We start from the raw sequence: 17,693 nt of genomic DNA, 5'->3' as shown, positions 1-17,693 counted from the left end.
TCTTCTCCAGCACCATAGTTCAAATTAAGATAGGCAAGAAAATGGTTAGTGAGCATCTGTCCAGTCTAGATGAGTTCAAATCGCCAGGACCAGATGGATTACACCCCAGAGTTCTCAAGGAACTGGCAGATGTGATATCGGAGCCACTGAACTATATTTTTCAAAGATCCTGGAACACAGGGGAACTACCAGAGGACTGGAAAAGAGCTGATGTAGTTCCCATCCTCACAAAAGGAAAAAAAATGGATCCAGGAAATTACAGACCTATCAGCCTGACCTCAATACCTGGGAAGATCCTGGAAAAGATAATAAAACAACGAATCAACGAACACCTAGAGGCAAACAAAGTCATTACTAAAAGCCAACATGGGTTTGTCAAAAATAGATCATGCCAGACAAATCTTATTGCATTCTTTGACCAAGTGACAAAATTAGTGGATCAGAGGAATGATGTGGACATAATTTACTTGGACTTCAGTAAGGCATTTGATAAAGTAAATCACAACCTACTACTTGATAAGATAGAAAAATGTGGGGTAGACAGAATCACCACCAGATGGATCCGTAGCTGGCTGACTGGCTGTACTCAGCGAGTGGTCCTCAATGGAACTGCATCTATATGGAGGGAAGTGTGTAGTGGGGTGCCACAGGGCTCTGTTCTGGGCCCAGTACTCTTCAACATCTTCATCAACGATTTGGATGAAGGGATAGATGGGGAACTCATCAAATTTGCAGATGACACCAAGCTGGCAGGAATAGCCAACACTCCAGAAGACAGGCTTCAGATACAGAAGGATCTGGACAGACTTGAACACTGGGCACTAACTAACAAAATGAAATTCAATGGTGAAAAAAGCAAGGTTCTACATTTAGGCAAGAAAAACTAAATGCACAAGTACAGCATAGGTGGCACCATGCTCAATAGTAGTAACTGTGAGAGGGACCTCGGAGTCCTACTAGACAATCACCTAAATATGAGCCAGCAGTGTGCTGCAGCTCCCAAAAAGGCCAACACAGTGCTAGGCTGCATTAACAGAGGGATAGAATCAAGATCACGTGAAGTATTAATACCACTCTTCAATGCCTTGGTAAGGCCACACTTGGAATACTCCATCCAGTTTTGGTCACCACGATGTAAAAAAGATGTTGAGACTCTAGAAAGAGTACAGAGAAGAGCAACAAAGATGATTAGGGGACTGGAGGCTAAAACATATAAGGAACGGTTGCTAGAATTGGGTATGTCTAGCTTAACAAAGAGAAGGACAAGGGGGGACATGATAGCAGTATTCCAATATCTCAGGGGCTGCCATAAAGAAGAGGGAATTAAGCACCTGAAAGCAGGACAAGAAGCAACGGGTGGAAACTAATCAAGGAGAGAAGCAACCTAGAACTAAGGAGAAACTTCCTGACAGTGAGAACAATTAATCAGTGGAATAGCTTGCCTCCAGAAGCGGTGAATGGTCCAACACTAGAAGTTTTTAAGAAGAGACTGGACAGCCACTTGTCTGAAATGGTGTAGGGTTTCCTGCCCGAGCAGGGGGTTGGACTAGATGACCTCCAAGGTCCCTTCCAACTTTACTACTATTATTATATAAAGTCCTCAATTCTTTTGTGCTCAGCCTTTCTTATGGTCCAACTTTCACAGCCATACATTGCAACTGGGAAAACCATGGCCTTGACTATACATACTTTTGTTGGCAGGGTGATGTCTCTGCTTTTTAGTATGCTGTCATAGCTTTCCTCCCCAGGAGCATGTGTCTTTTAATTTCTTGGCTGCAGTCCCCATCTGTGGTGATCTTGGAGCCCAGGAAGATAAAATCTGTCACTACCTCCATTTCTTCCCCATCTATTTGCCAGGAATTGAGAGGGCCAGATGCCATGATCTTGTATTGCTTTTCCTACTCTTATATTGACTATGAAGGCTACTCCATTTCTTCTGAGGGATTCTTGCCCGCAGTAATATACCTGATGGTCCTCTGAGTTAAATTCACCCATTCCTGTCCATTTTAGTTCGCTGATTCCTAAGATGTCGATGTTCAGTCTTGTCATCTCTTGTTTGACCATGTCCAGTTTGCCTTGATTCATGGATCTTACATTCCAGGTTCCTATGGAGAAAAGATCTTTACAGTATCGGACTTTCCTTTCACCACCAGATGCATCCACAGCTGAGTGTCCTTTCAGCTTTGCCCCAGTCACTTCACTCTTTCTGGTGCTACTAGCATTAGCCCTCTACTCTTCCCCAGTAGCATATTGGACACCTTCCGACCTGAGGGGCTCATCTTCCAGCATCATATCTTTTTGACTTTTGGTACTGTCCATGGGGTTTTCATGGCAAAGATACCAGAGTGGGTTGCCATTTCCTTCTCCAATGGATCACATTTTGTCAGAACTCTCTGCTATGACTTGTCCATCTTAGGTGGCCCTGCACAGCATAACTCATACTTTCATTGAGTTACGCAAGCCCCTTTGCCACGACAAGGCAATAATCCATGAAGGAGAATAGGTATATAGAAATAATATATGGGAGGGAAAGAAATTGAGACATCATGTGTGACCTGACATCATCATGCAAATACTTGCAAATTACATATTAATTTCATTTGCACAATACCTTCATGACACATGTGACATAATTGTGGATTCTGCTGGATATCTTTATTAATGAACTAGTAATTTTCATAGACTCTGACCAAATAGCTAATGGGATGGGGCTAGGACAAAGGAATATAGACAAGCCCACACTAAAAGAGCTGGGTGAGAGAAACACTTTTTTCACTAAAGAAAAGATGAGATTTTTCTGACTAAGTTCAAAATGTTTGTTTCAAAATATGACATGCTTTCTATCAAAATATTACTTGTTGTTGACAATGAAGAAACCTTCTTTAGTAATTGTAAAATTGCTCAGGTGGTTAATCAGAGAAAAAAATTGCATCATTCTGATATGGAGTGTCATAATCTTGCAACCCTTACAATAGTTGACTGACCTTCTAGATATTGTTTGAAGAGCACTAAATACTACCTGAGTAGAATTTGTAAAAATAAATAAAATATACACACTTATTGATAAAATTGGCTAATGATTAACTACATTTATACAGAATGAACACAGATATAGTTTTGTTTATATAAAATGCCCCTCTCCATCTCCATATGTATTGATCTATACTATACATCGCCTCCTTGATTTGGGTTGCTATGTGTTAGTGTCATAATCAAGTGTAGGAAGACAGCATTTCCCCCATCTGAGAAAGAAATATTTTGGGGAATATTAAAAAGGCAGAATATTATATTTCCCCAAAGGAATAATGGAGAAAAACTTAGGCAGAAACCACCACCACCCAAGTCTCTTGCCCCAAGCAGAAACCAGCTCTGTAGAAATGCAGATTTGATCATCCTTTTAGAAAGACGAGTCAGGAAGCTTGGGGATGATGGGATTATAAAGACAAAGATCCCTAGAACCAGCAAACCCTCACCCAAAAATCCAACACAGGACATAGCCATCAGCCCCAGCCCCAGGGAAGCAGGACATGACATTTAGGACATAATAGGATTAATCCACCACCATCAGAATACCAAAAGGGCAGACTGAACTTCAGATCAAAGTTCATGCAACAGGAACAGAAACAACTCCAAACATAAAAGCCCAAGACGGTATAAAAACCCACCACTCCTAGCTCTATGTGATCAGCTGCCTCGGTGGTTCTATTGTGGTTCTGCTCTTCAATAAACAAGAATCTTCTTTCCAAACACCCTCCATTTTGTTTATTCCCGGCTGGGTCTAGACCCTGAAGATTTTTCTTTCAACAATTTGGCACCCTAGATGTCCTTGCCCATTTGGAACAAGGGTAGTAAAGGGAGTTTTGAGTTTGAGCTCAAAGGCTGCTTGGAAAGAAGGTGAGTACCTCTAAATTTTAATGTTAAAAGCCCTAGAGGTGAAAGAGCATGTTTATGTGTGGATACACATGTAGGTGGAATCTCTCTCTGCCACATCTGGATCCTGCTTCTCTCTCCTTTCCTAACCAAAGAAATATCTGTTCAACCAACGGACCCTGGAAAGCATGGGGGTTTGGTCAGAGCGCAGGACCTTTTGAGAAAGAGAAAAGAAAGTGTGTGGGGAGTGAGTGCAAAGGAAAGAAATGGTTTCATTGCTGGGCAACTAGCTAAGAATCACTGAGCAGAGCCCTATTCTGGAAAAGAGGTGCCCGTACTCTGATTAATTTTGACAGACAGAATCCTTGCAGGTCATTTGCCTGTAAAACTGTAGGGTAGCAGACCATGGGTTGGATGATACCTCCACCTGTTGGAGGCAGTGTAATACCATGGGTGATGTAGTACCGCAGGAAGGTAGGAAAGAGCATGGGAAGCTCAGGATCTAGGATCCCACCAGGGTCTCCTGTAGGGAGATGGATGAATGCCTCAGGCAAGGACAAATTGCCTGTCCAGGTGGGAATGTGTAAGAAGCATGTGTGCAAGTTATGCAGGAGTTGAATCTGCTCAGGGATGAAGCAAGAAAAACCAATTTGGCTAAATAAAGGTGCTTAAAAGAAAAGGAATATATTGTTGTTGTTGTTAATTGCGAAGTCGTGTCCGACCCATCGCGACCCCATGGACAACATTCCTCAAGGTCTTCCTATCCTCTACCATCTTCTGGAGTCCATTTAAATTCACACCTACTGCTTCAGTGACTTCATCCAGCCATCTCATTCTCTGTCGTCCCCTTCTTCTATTGCCCTCAATCTTTCCCAGCATTAGGCCCTTCTCCAGTGAGTCCTTCCTTCTCATTAGGTGGCCAAAGTATTTGAGTTTCAACTTCAGGATCTGGCCTTCTAAAGAGCAGTTAGGGTTGATCTCTTCTAGGACTGACCGGTTTGAACGCATTGCAGTCCAAGGGACTCATAGGAGTCTTCTCCAGCACCATAGTTCAAAGGCCTCAATTCTTTTACGCTCAGCCTTTCTTATGGTCCAATTTTCACAGCCATACATTGCAACTGGGAAAACCATGGCCTGGACTATACGCACTTTTGTTGGCAGGGTGATGTCTCTGTTTTTTAGTATGCTGTCTAGATTTGCCATAGCTTTCCTCCACAGGAGCAAGCCTCGTTTAATTTCTTGGCTGCAGTCCCCATCTGAGGTGATCTTTGAGCCAGAAAAATAAAATCTGTCACTACCTCCATTTCTTCCCCATCTATTTGCCAGGAATTGAGAGGGCCGGATGCCATGATTTTGGTTTTCTTAATGTTGAGTTTCAAGCCAACTTTTGCACTCTCCTCCTTCACCCGCATCAAGAGGCTCTTTAGTTCCTCTTCACTTTCTGCCATTAGAGTGGTATCATCTGCATATCTTAGGTTGTTGATATTTCTCCCGGCAATCTTAATTCCAACTTTTGATTCATCTAGCCCTGCCTTTCTCATGATGTGCTCTGCATATAAGTTAAATAGGCAGGGCGACAGTATACAGCCTTGCCGGACTCCTTTTCCAATTTTGAACCAATCAGTGGTTCCGTGTCCAGTTCTCACTGTTGCTTCTTGACCCGCATATAAGTTTCTCAAGAGACAAATGAGATGGTCTGGTACTCCCATCTCTTTAAGAACTTGCCACAATTTGTTGTGATCCACACAATCAAAGGCTTTAGCATAGTCAATGAAGCAGAAGTAGATGTTTTTCTGGAACTCCCTAGCTTTCTCCATGATCCAGCATATGTTGGCAATTTGATCTCTAGTTCCTCTGCCTCTTCGAAATCCTGCCTGTACGTCTGGTAGTTCTCGATCCACATACTGCTGGAGTCTAGCTTGTAGGATTTTAAGCATAACTTTACTAGCATGTGAAATGAGTGCAATGGTGCGATAGTTTGAACATTCTTTGGCATTGCCTTTCTTTGGAATTGGAATGTAAACTGACCTTTTCCAATCCTGTGGCCACTGTTGAGTTTTCCAAATTTGCTGGCAAATTGAGTGTAGCACTTTTACTGCATCGTCTTTTAAGATTTTGAATAGCTCAGCTGGAATACTGTCACCTCCACTAGCTTTGTTGTTGCTCAGATTTTCTAAGGCCCATTTCACTTCACATTCTAGGATGTCTGGTTCGAGGTCAGTGACCATCTCATTGTGGTTATCTGGGATGTTAAGCTCATTCTTGTATAGTTCTTCTGTGTAGTTTTGCCATCTCTTCTTAATCTCTTCTGCCTCTGTTAGGTCTCTGCCATTTTGGTCCTTTATCATGCCCATCTTTGCATGAAACTTTCCCTTCATATCTCCAATTTTCTTGAAGAGATCTCTGGTCCTCCCTATTCTGTTGTTTTCTTCTATTTCTTTGCACTGTTCATTTAAGAAGGCATTCTTATCTCTTCTAGCTACTCTCTGGAATTCTGCATTCAATTGGGTGTATCTTTCTCTTTCTCCCTTGCCCTTCGCTTCCCTTCTTTCCTCAGCTATTTGCAAAGCTTCCTCAGAAAGCCATTTTGCTTTCTTGCATTTCTTTTTCTTTGGGATGGTTTTAGTTGCTACCTCTTGTACAATGTTGCAAACTTCCATCCATAGTTCTTCAGGCACTCTGTCTATCAGATCCAGTTCCTTAAATCTATTTGTCACCTCTACTGTATATTCATCAGGAATATGATTTAGTTCATACCTGAGTGGCCTAGTGCTTTTCCCAATTTTTTTCAATTTAAGCCTAAATTTTGGAATGAGAAGCTCATGATCTGGCCACAGTCAGCTCCTGGTCTTGTTTTTACTGACTGTATAGAGCTTCTCCATCTTTGGCTGCAGAGCACATAGTCAATCTGATTTCTATGTTGACCGCCTGGTGATGTCCATGTGTAGAGCCGTCTCTTGGGTTGTTGGAAAAGAGTGTTTGTTATGACCATCATATTCTCTTGACAAAATTCTATTAGCCTGTGCCCTGCTTCATTTTGTATTCCAAGGCCAAACTTGCCTGTTATTCCGGTTATCTTTTGGCTTCCTACCTTAGCATTCCAATCCCCCATGATGATAAGGACATCATTTTTTGGTGTTAATTCTATAAGGTGCTGTGGGGCTTCATAAAACTGGTCAATTTCATCCTCTTCAGCACCAGTGGTTGGGGCATAGATTTGGACTATTGTGATATTGAATGGTTTGCCTTGGATTTGAACTGAGATCATTCTGTCATTTTGGGGATTGTATCCCAGTATTGCTTTTCCTATTCTTTTATTGACTATGAAGGCTACTCCATTTCTTCTGAGGGATTCTTGCCCACAATAGTATACCTGATGGTCATCTGAGTTAAATTCACCCATTCCTGTCCATTTTAGTTCGCTGATTCCTAAGATGTCGATGTTCAGTCTTGTCATCTCTTTTTTGACTACGTCTAGCTTTCCTTGATTCATGGATCTTACATTCCAGGTTCCTATGGAGAAAAAATCTTTACAGCAGCGGACTTTCCTTTCACCACCAGATATATCCACAGCTGAGCGTCCTTTCGGCTTTGGCCCAGTCGCTTCATTCTTTCTGGCGCTACTAGTACTAGCCTTCTGCTCTTCCCCAGTAGCATATTGGACACCTTCCGACCTGAGGGGCTCATCTTCCAGCGTCATATCTTTTTTCCTTTTAGTACTGTCCATGGGGTTTTCATGGTAAAGATACTGGAGTGGTTTGCCATTTCCTTCTCCAGTGGATCACATTTTGTCGGAACTCTCTGCTATAACCTGTCCATCTTGGGTGGCCCTGCACGGCATAGCTTATAGCTTCATTGAGTTACGCAAGCCCCTTCGCCACGACAAGGCAGTAATCCATAAAGGGGAAGGAATATATATATATATATATTTCTATGCAACCATGTGATATGTTTAAGATTTGTGCCTTTCCTAATTTGTGTTAACTGATATGTATGGTGGAAATGACCAGGATGTGAAAACTGAGTGTTCTATTTTCCTCTCCTTTATTCTTTATCTTTGGTTGTGTATGTGTCAAAGTCTTTATGTGTCCTTGAGGTAAAGGTGACTGTTGAGTGTCTCCAATCCTTAGAGAAAAGAATTTTAAATTCTGTTAGAAATAATGTTAAAATGATCAAAGCAAACCAAAAGAAAAATACCCTCACCTTAGTTCACCTGGCCACTTTTAAGAACAGCCCAAAGTTGTCAGAAAGGAATGTTTAATGATCATTTACAGGAACAATTTAATTCTTCCTTTACTGTATGTTCAAGTGGGTTTCATCTATTTAACATCTGTAAAGTTAACCTTAATGTCTTTTCAAAACCTTGCCTACAAGCTATCAACCTCTTCCATTCCACTTCTCCATTTCTTAACCTTGGTTATCCATGCCTTTGTCTGACCACAAAGGGAGAAGGGGACCGTATTCTCATATTTTTCAGCCCTGCACAGATGACTCCACAACATTTGGAAGCAGAGCACTCTGACCCAGATGCTGCTTCCAGAGAAGACACTCCATGCATTTGAACCAAGGAATTGAGTTTGAATCCAGCCACCCAGTAGAGAGTCACCATGCAACCAGAGTGGAACAGATCTTCCCAGATGCCTGTGAAAGCTACAGAGAAAGGAAGGACTCCTGGAGCCACTGGCCCCCCATGTGAAGCCTCAGAGGACAACTGGAAAGACTATGGCAGGAGGGTGGAAACTCATTGTAAGGTTTTCTTTCTTGCCTCATTTGTATTGTAATACGCCAGTTAAATGGATTCATGGAGAGATGGCATTTGGAGTTGGCACAGCAAGTCCTGAACACCTTGGACCTCTGCCTGGTGGGAAGAAAATTTGTCTAGGACATTGTATTGCATGACTTGTATAAGTAGCTGCATACACACACACACACACACACACACACACACACACACACACAAGCAACCATTCAGAATCACACTGAAGCTATTCCCTTCACCTACTTCAGTAAAGCTCCCCAGGCTGTTTCTTGCTCTATGTCATTAAGGCCTTTGCATGCATACCTTCCTGAAAATTCTGAGGGGAAGGGATTCATGCCTCCCTCAGGTGATTTACAGTCCATATGCCCTCACTGAGGAAGTAGCAGAAAAGAGATTTTCAAACCCAAGCCCTGAATATGTTGCTGTAGTGGACTCAGAGTGGGAGTCCTAGTGCTCACTGTGTGCAATTTAAAGAATATTACTACCACACTGACTAACCTCAGTTGGACATCACAAACCCTGGATGCACTAAACTAAGAGCTAAGGCAGGAAACAACCCTTGAAAATGGGCAGCCAATGGTTATGTACTGAAGCAAACCATGGCTGTGAAGAATTTTGAGAGACATGTGCAAACCTAACTGGAACTCAAAATGACATCAAACATCTAAAAGAATTGGCCCAGAATATTGGCCATTGTAAATTTCTTTTCGACCTAACATACTTTTTGCCCTGGCTTTAGACCTTCATGGTTGAAAGACTCCCCTTTTGGGAGCCACTGCAGGGATCTTTTTCCCACACTTACACGGCACAAGGGGGGGAAGACAGCAGCCCCTCCAAAGAAAGAAATATTTTGGGGAATATTAAAAAGGCAGAATATTATATTTCCCCAAAGGAATAATGGAGAAAATCTTAGGCAGAAGGCCCCCCCCCCCAAGTCTCTCTGCCCCAAGCAGAAACCAGCTCTGTAGAAATACAGATTTGATAATCTTGGATTGGACCCTGAAGATTTTTCTTTCAACACAAGTAACTTACTCACAGAAAATTTTATGAATCCTATTAAATAGTAATATGTGAGCATTGGTTTCCTGAGATGGCTCCCTTTATCAGCCTTTGCCTCTGCTATCCCCATTTTACAGGGAGGGGAATATACCATCCTGCTTCTTTCCTCTAATTTGGTAATACATTTTCAGGTGGTATCAGGGGAATAGTCTCTCCTACAATATAGCTTTGAGTGTTTTCCTGTCACATTTCTTCTTCTGCAGTTTATACATTTCTGAAGTGGGAATGCAATCAATTGTTTTTAACTAGATGTTCCTGCATTCAGGAGCTCCAAAAAGCTTTGGGCTTGAGCTTTGGTTATATTTCTTGCTGTCCTGGCTTCTTACATGGACTCATCTGCATGGTGGGTCCTGTGCTAAAAGAGGACCTCAGAAGTCAGGTGGAGCTTTGCTTAACAATAGCAGTCTCATGTCTTCCTATGGGAGTTCAATATTTGGTCATCAGTATCTATATACATATATACAATATACCCATTTGCAGCTTCCTTCTTCCTTTCTTCTCCCCCTTCTATTTATTTCTCTTCTCAGCTAGAAATCCATACACTTCCATACAATATTTCTGTATTCCAAATCATGGGAGCCAAGCTTTTGCAATTACAGGTAGTCCTTATGGTCATTCATTCAGCAACCATTCAAAACTGCAATGGCACTGAATAAGGGGAATCTCCAGTGGTCCTCAAATTTCTAGTTGTCACAGTGTCCCAGGGTCACATGACTCTGATTTCCTATATTCCCTGCAAGCTTCCCACAAGTAAAACCAGGAACCTGGCAGGAAGTTGGAAGACACATTCTAAGAGATTCATGAGTTGCACTAGGGCTAGGCAAACAGCTGGCACTAGTATGTGCATTTCAATGTATATTCCCCTTGGTGTGCCTGTTTACACTCTTGTAATCCCTTTCCCTCAACTCAATGCAACTATAAACATTCTCTTCTTGCTAATTATCCCAGCATCAGAGTGAACATTCCAAAGGGTGGGGAGCAGCAAGATCTTCCCTTTTATCTGGCTTCCTTGTGAGTCCCTTCATTTGGGCTCACTAGGTATATGGGGTCATATCCATCTGATGCTATAAAGCAGACATGTTAAACTTGTGACGTCAAGTGACGTTGTGCAACGTATTAGGACAGTTTTGCCATTGCCAGCAATGGGGTATGCAGGGCTTCCATGTGACACATCTAGTCCACTGGCTGGCAGTTTGACAACCCTGCTATAAAGCAAAGGGAGCTGAAATAAAATCAAACGTACTCACATGATTTTTCACTTAGCAACTATTTTTTGTAACAACTGAATTGTTGGTTCCAATCGTGGCTGCTAAACAAGGATTACTTGTATTCCATCAGCTACATCAGCTGGCTGACCTAATCTGGCAAATCAATTAATGCTTAAAAAAGGCCAGTGAGATAATATCTTATACTTCTCTATAAGTTTCCACCAAACAGCTCTATCACATTCAAGAAGGACACATCAAATTCATTATGAAGTCCCCTTCACTTTGTTCATTAAAGGAAGCATAGCCTTGTTAGTCTATGGTAAACCAAAAATGAGGGAATTGTTAGTTCAAACACTTGCTACAACACTCACTTTGAATGGGTTCACTTCGTATAGAACAATGAATCAGTCATGGCAAATTCTAGCCCATTCGGTTTTAAATAACAGCTTTTGTAGGAATGTAGTTTGGAAAGCCCGTGCCAATTTCTAAACTTTATTTTAATCTTTAATTACTTATAAATGTATAATTTTGTACTATAAAAAACAAATAAACGGCCGTCCCAGAGAGACCCCCCCTGGCCGGGGCGAGCGGGACACCCAGCCTCACCGCCCGCCCCGGCGCCACCACCTCGAGTGCCGCGTTCCCCTCTCCGGCCCCACCACGCGGCGGAGAGGGTGACCCGGAGCCGGGCCCACCCCACCGGCACGCCTCGGCCGGCCGGCCGGCTCCGATCCCGCGCAGCTTCGGCGGCTACCTGGTTGATCCTGCCAGTAGCATATGCTTGTCTCAAAGATTAAGCCATGCATGTCTAAGTACACACGGGCGTGACAGTGAAACTGCGAATGGCTCATTAAATCAGTTATGGTTCCTTTGGTCGCTCCCACCGTTACTCGGATAACTGTGGTAATTCTAGAGCTAATACATGCCGACGAGCGCTGACCTCCGGGGATGCGTGCATTTATCAAAAACAAAGCAAAACAAAAACAATTATAGAAATCCATCTGGCTGAACCTCCATCAGATTCTGAACATCAAAGTAGATTAGGCTATTTCCAGAGCCTCTCTTTCTGGATCTTGGATTAGATTGTGAACGGGAGTTTTAAATGTATCTTTACAAAATATACTAAAATTGTGTGACAGTAAAAATCATTTATGGATTTTTTTTTATTTTTTAAAGAACTTAATACCTCTATATGTAAAAACATCTATTTCAATGATCTATTGTCATTGCTTTAAAATGGGCTGCTGGTTGATAATTCAGATTAATCAAATGTTTACAGCTAAAATATATATATAGAAAATAATCTACATTCTTCACTCCAGATGCATTTAAAAAATGTATTTATAATGTTACATTATGAGGGTGGAGGTTCGTTCTCCGAGCTTGTGTGTTGGTATCTGAATATTTCATTACCAGGCTAGGTAACATCTTCAGCGGAGTTTAGGGGATGTTATATATAATGTTACATTATAATATTTTATCTGCTTAAAGAAGGTCTAGAAATTAATCATTTTCCCAGTAATTACAGTTGGTAAAATTTGCATTTTATGGAACAGGCTTTTAGATTTGGATCCACTGTTTATAATTATATACAATCCAGCTTCATGTGAACATATTAAAGAGAATGATATATGATTTCAGACACTCATCTTCTGCTTCAACAATGCTGTATATGTTCTCTTGTTCATTTACTTAGTTCTGTAAAATAAAATGTGAACAGTAAAGAAATAAATTTGCATCTGTACATTTTATGTAATTCTTTTTTAAACTGAATCATCTGATCTTCAGCAGAATGCAGCCTGAAATAATTTTAAAATATCAAACTACATGGACAATAAAATTCTGAAATGTCAGCACCGCCATTTTTTACATCAAATGAATAAAACTATTCAAGTGATTCAAAAACTGTAGACCATTTTATCACTGAGCAATTTCTATTTTTTAAGATGACTTTTGACACAATCAAATGTAATAACCTTTAATAATTTATTAGGCATTCTTGATATTTTGGGAAATAAACTTTGGCACTCAGAATGAATCTGAATGAATCTCACTCCAAATAGGATTTGGGAATGAGATGTTACCAAACTTTAAATCATCCTCACAGGGGATCCATTTGAGGAAAGATGGAACACAAATGCAGCAAATAAACAAATTCCCATTATCCTCAGACAACACGGCCAATAGAAGAATACTGGGAACTGTAGTCCAGCAAGGCCAAGAAAGTCCTCATTTTTTATCAACTAAGATGTTCTAATAAAATGTCCACTATAGAAATATTGGATATTTACATGTAAATCTCAACAGAGATTTGTATTTCACTAATACCATTATTCAAATGCAAATCCCATCATATAATAAGATTTCTGTTATCCAAACTAAATTTCTTCCATTCAGAGCAATGGGAAAGAAGAACTATGTGGACTGGGATCAATAGAATTTCATTTAGTGATGGATAATCAATCAATATTGTCCAATTCGTTTCAGAGGATCTTCTTGTTCAATCTATTTTTCTATCTATTCTAAGCTTAGAAATATTTCATGGGATGCTTTATTTTACATGTAGTAAATAATGTATGATTACACAGACCTGGTGGTGCAGTGGTTTGAACGCACTATTGCAGGCTAACTCTGTGTTCCCTTTGCCAGGAGTTTGATACTAACCAGCTCAAGGTTGACTCAGCCTTCCATCCTTCCAAGGTTGGTAAAATGAGGACCAGATATTTGGAGTCAATATGCTGAGTCTGTAAACGGCTTAGAGAGGGTTGTAAAATGCTATGGAGTGGTCTAAAAGTCTAAGCGCTATTGCTATATTAGTATTAGTGGTTACTAATTCAATTAATTTTATTTTTTGTTCTGGTCCTGTGGCTTCTGACAGGTATTTATAAATATGCATGTAGACACATGAGTAAGTGAATAAGAATATGCAAGTTTAAAGAGAAGGAAAATATTTCTATATCAATGCAAATGAAATAAATAAAGTAGAATGTATGGGCGTTTATTTGGAACCATTCATTTTGAGGCAACTAAATTTGTTGCACTCAGGCCAATGAAATCAGTGAAAATAGCCCACTGGGTTTAAAGCAGAGTTTCCACTCATTTCACCCCCAGCACAGAGAAATCTCCTGGTATTCATCTTGGAATCTGTCTGGATTCAGCAAAAGACCAGAAGAGATGAAATGCTGGCAGATTCAGCATTCCGTGCCCCATTCCTCATTATTTTTAAGTATTACCCCCCCCCATCCCCATAGTGCTTCTCTTCCATTGCTCTGAACGGAGGGAATTTTATTTAGATCACAGGAATCTTAAGAATTGTTCTGATTTAGAAGAATTGCAGAAGACCAAGTTACCTCAGAATCTATTACATCTACAATTTTAGCTGCCAGACTTTTGACTATTTTAAGTGATTATTTTAATGCATAAATAAATTTACAAAAAAGAGAAAGAAATGTTAATATTGGTAAATTAAAATATTTTTCTAAAAGTATACATACAGGAATGCAATGCGGATAGTCAAATTTCCCATTCACACAATTAACTCTTAATGTGCCAGAATTTGGATGTAGTTTATGGCGTCTTATACATTCAAATTCAACGATATTTCCATCTGCAGAATATATTTTATCCCCATTACTCCACTTCAGTCTTATATTGTGTTGTCTCATATCTTCTTCATTTACTGTACAAGCAGCTGCAGAAGGACACAGATCAAATGACATATAGAAAGTTTGAAGTATTCATTTGATAAAACAATTAAAGTTTAGGTTAGAAATTCTATGTTTCAGGAGGATAAAATGATTAGAGAGCTATGTAAAAGGAATTCTCTCTCTCTTTGTCCCTCCCTTTTCCTTTTGTCTTTCAACTATTATCAGTCATGAACTAAACTACCTAACATACACAAACCTCTTTTAAGCAAGACAACGTTACATGTGTAAAAGGAAGAAGAAAAATGTTTTAGTCTCCTCCTTCTTCCAAATTTCCTCATACTGAATATCTCAATTAGTAGAAGACCATATTCAGACAACTTCTCTTAAAATGTCACCTTATATCTTCTTTTTCAACATTGACTAATCAGGGTAGACGTGATTAAGTCAAAAGAGAATAGTCTGCCTCCATATATAAAATGCCTATTTAAAAAACAATAATTTTAGTTCCTTAGAGATTCAAGTATTGCTATCATTCAAAAAACAAAACCAAAATCCTATGCGATTGTTGAGAAACATGCTTTTTTGTAATTTTTGTTCAAGGAATGATTGATTGATTGATTGATTGATTGATGATGATGATGATGATTAGAGTGCAATGTGTTCTCAGCTATGAAATACTAAGAAAAAAGAAATCTACATACTGAACTCAAGTAAACTAAAATGTGAATTTTTTACAAATTCTTTTCAGTCATGCCATTGATTAAAAAGGTGTTTGTTATGAAATGTAGCTTAGGGAAAGCAGAATTTCAGTGGCAAGTTTACACAAAATGAGGACAACATTTGTAAATGGTGGAAGATTTTGTACGATTGTTCATTATTAGGCAGTTTCTCCCTGAGAGATTTACTTTATCTTGCTTCAGAATACTACCGCTTCTAATTCCATTACAAGGCAGTAAAATACCTTCTGACATGAACATACTGACATAACAGCTCTGATGTCATGAAATTTATTCCATTCCCAAAGTACAATATTTATCTATAAAGAATAAATCTATAAAAATTATAGATATTAGTTATACCTCTACATGTTGGTGTTTGTGACCAATGACCATTTTGACAAGTCACTCTGGGAGAACCTTCCATTGTATAGAAATTTTGGCACTGATAAGTTATACTTTCAGATTGGAAATAGTATGCCTTGGGTGAGTCCACAATGTCTCCATTCTCCACAGGAGGTGGGCGTCCACATTTCCCTCCAATATCTATAATACATACAGAATCTATTGAGCATAATTACAAATATTATAGTTTACAATATAATATGCTCGTGATTACAAATATTATAGTGTACGCACACAAAGAATGTTTTAAACCTACATAAGAAATTACATTGCAAAAGTACACAAATTCTTATTTTTAAAAAGCAACAATGTCCTACAGCTTATTTAACTAATAGGCAGAAAATGATTACCAGTGTTGTCTCTAGTGTTGTCTTTCAACTTTAGAACATATTGTGTCATTACTTTCTTAATACCTTAAGTCAGATCTGTGTTAAAATGAATAGCAATTGCTCTGGGATAAATGGCCCAAGGCATTCTTAATTATATTACCCTTTCTCCATTAACAACTGTTCAAATCCTGCACAAATAAATTGTGTAGTTGTATTGGATGTTATGCCCCCTATGTCAGTATTGAAGTGATGGGACGGCTTGCAAAACAATAAAAGCAAGAACATTTTAAAAAATTATAAACATTAAAATTAATAGAGTACATAATTAGTACACTGGTGGAATCTTCTTTCTTAGTCCACCAGTCATTTCCAGTGTAAAATGTCCCATCATGGTTCCAATTGGCCAATTGGCTGAGCCAGTTTTTAAGGCAAATCCAGAAGGCCTAGAGGATGAGGGTGTATTTTGCCTTCAGCAGCAAGATTTTTCTAGATATTTTTTTTGGGGTCGGGGAGGCATAGCAGATTACTAGATCCTGCCAGCCGAAGTTCCTTGACTGAGAAGGTCTGCAGCATGTTCCTTTTGCAGGAAGGAGCGGGGTGGGTCAATCCCATTGGGGTGAGACAGTCTCCCATACCATGAAGGGCTTTAAAGATGATGTCTAACCCACTGAATTGGACTCAGAAGCAAACCAGCAACTAGTGCAACTCATATTACAGCAATGTTACATGCACCATTGAACAGGCATTGTGAATCTAAGAGAACCCATAGGTTGTACACAGGATCTGTCTAGGGCAGTGCAATCCCATCCAGAACTGAAGATGTTAAATGCCCAGATCCCAAAGCTCCAAGCAGCCATAGCAACACAGTCTTATCAGGGTTCATTTGAAGCCTGAGGTTCCCCCATTCAGACACCCACAGCATCTAAGGAGGGGACAGCATAATGTTTCTTTAAAGTCCCATGCATGCTCCCTTCTGCAGTGATGCATTGATCATGACCTGGAGGTCACCATCATGGAGATTTTCACCAGCCAGGATAGACATGGATTTAAAATGCAGGTAGTTGCATTGACAGCGTTGAGGACCCTGTCCTAACAAGATCAATCTTTTCCCAGATAACTGGGTAAGCCATCTCTAATGGCCCTGCTCTATGTTTGAGAATGGATACAAGCAACTTTTTCCATCAGGTGTTCCACAAATTCCTCCACATGGCCCTGAAGATGATCATCCAAGTCCTCCTTCCCAGGAGGAACCCTATCATCTTAAGTATGGCCATTGGGTGGCACTCTGCAAATGAGATAAGAGCAGAAAAATAATGTATTGTTTCACCACTCTTACCACCACAAAGCTACCTTAACAATGACTCTGATCTGTGTCCTGTCAGATTTGTCCCTTGTTTTCCTCCAGTGCCTCTCTAGACATCTCTTGACCTTTTTCAAACCCTTAACTCCTCCATGAATCATGGAGAAGGCCAGGAGAGAAGGGTTAAAAGAGGCTGCATGGATGCAATCCTATCCAAAGCGTAGCCATATTCTGATTCCAGGTCATAGTCAGAGTAGAATTCCCAGGGTATCCTGCCAGATCACATTCCCATTGCTTCAAGAAAATCATATCTGGAATGTGACTATTGTCATGAGTTGGGCTGTAGATGACCTTGGATAGGAATATGGTGGCCAAAAGAGATTCCTGGATGATACCTCCT

The 17,693-nt window shown here is 40.1% G+C and overlaps 1 protein-coding gene across 2 annotated transcripts in view; it reads right to left on the bottom strand.

Moving 5' to 3' along the window:
• Positions 1-12,024: 12,024 nt before the first annotated feature.
• LOC120301236 (complement factor H-related protein 1-like) overlaps positions 12,025-17,693 on the bottom strand; it is a 52,830-nt gene continuing 47,161 nt past the window's right edge. For both annotated transcript variants that reach the window (XM_039328180.1, XM_039328179.1), the window contains 3 exons: positions 15,623-15,805; positions 14,391-14,587; positions 12,025-12,594 (listed from right to left, as the gene is read on the bottom strand). In XM_039328180.1, the coding sequence (XP_039184114.1) occupies positions 12,589-12,594; positions 14,391-14,587; positions 15,623-15,805 (386 nt within the window). In that variant the 3' untranslated portion in view covers positions 12,025-12,588. The remainder of the gene's footprint in view (positions 12,595-14,390; positions 14,588-15,622; positions 15,806-17,693) is intronic.

This window comes from Crotalus tigris, unplaced genomic scaffold (genome assembly GCF_016545835.1).
Source record: "Crotalus tigris isolate CLP2741 ecotype Arizona unplaced genomic scaffold, ASM1654583v1 scf7180000024372.1857965, whole genome shotgun sequence".
In the NCBI taxonomy this organism is placed as follows: Eukaryota; Metazoa; Chordata; class Lepidosauria; order Squamata; family Viperidae; genus Crotalus; species Crotalus tigris.
Note: the sequence above shows the minus strand (reverse complement) of the source record. Positions and strands in the feature narration are given on the sequence as shown.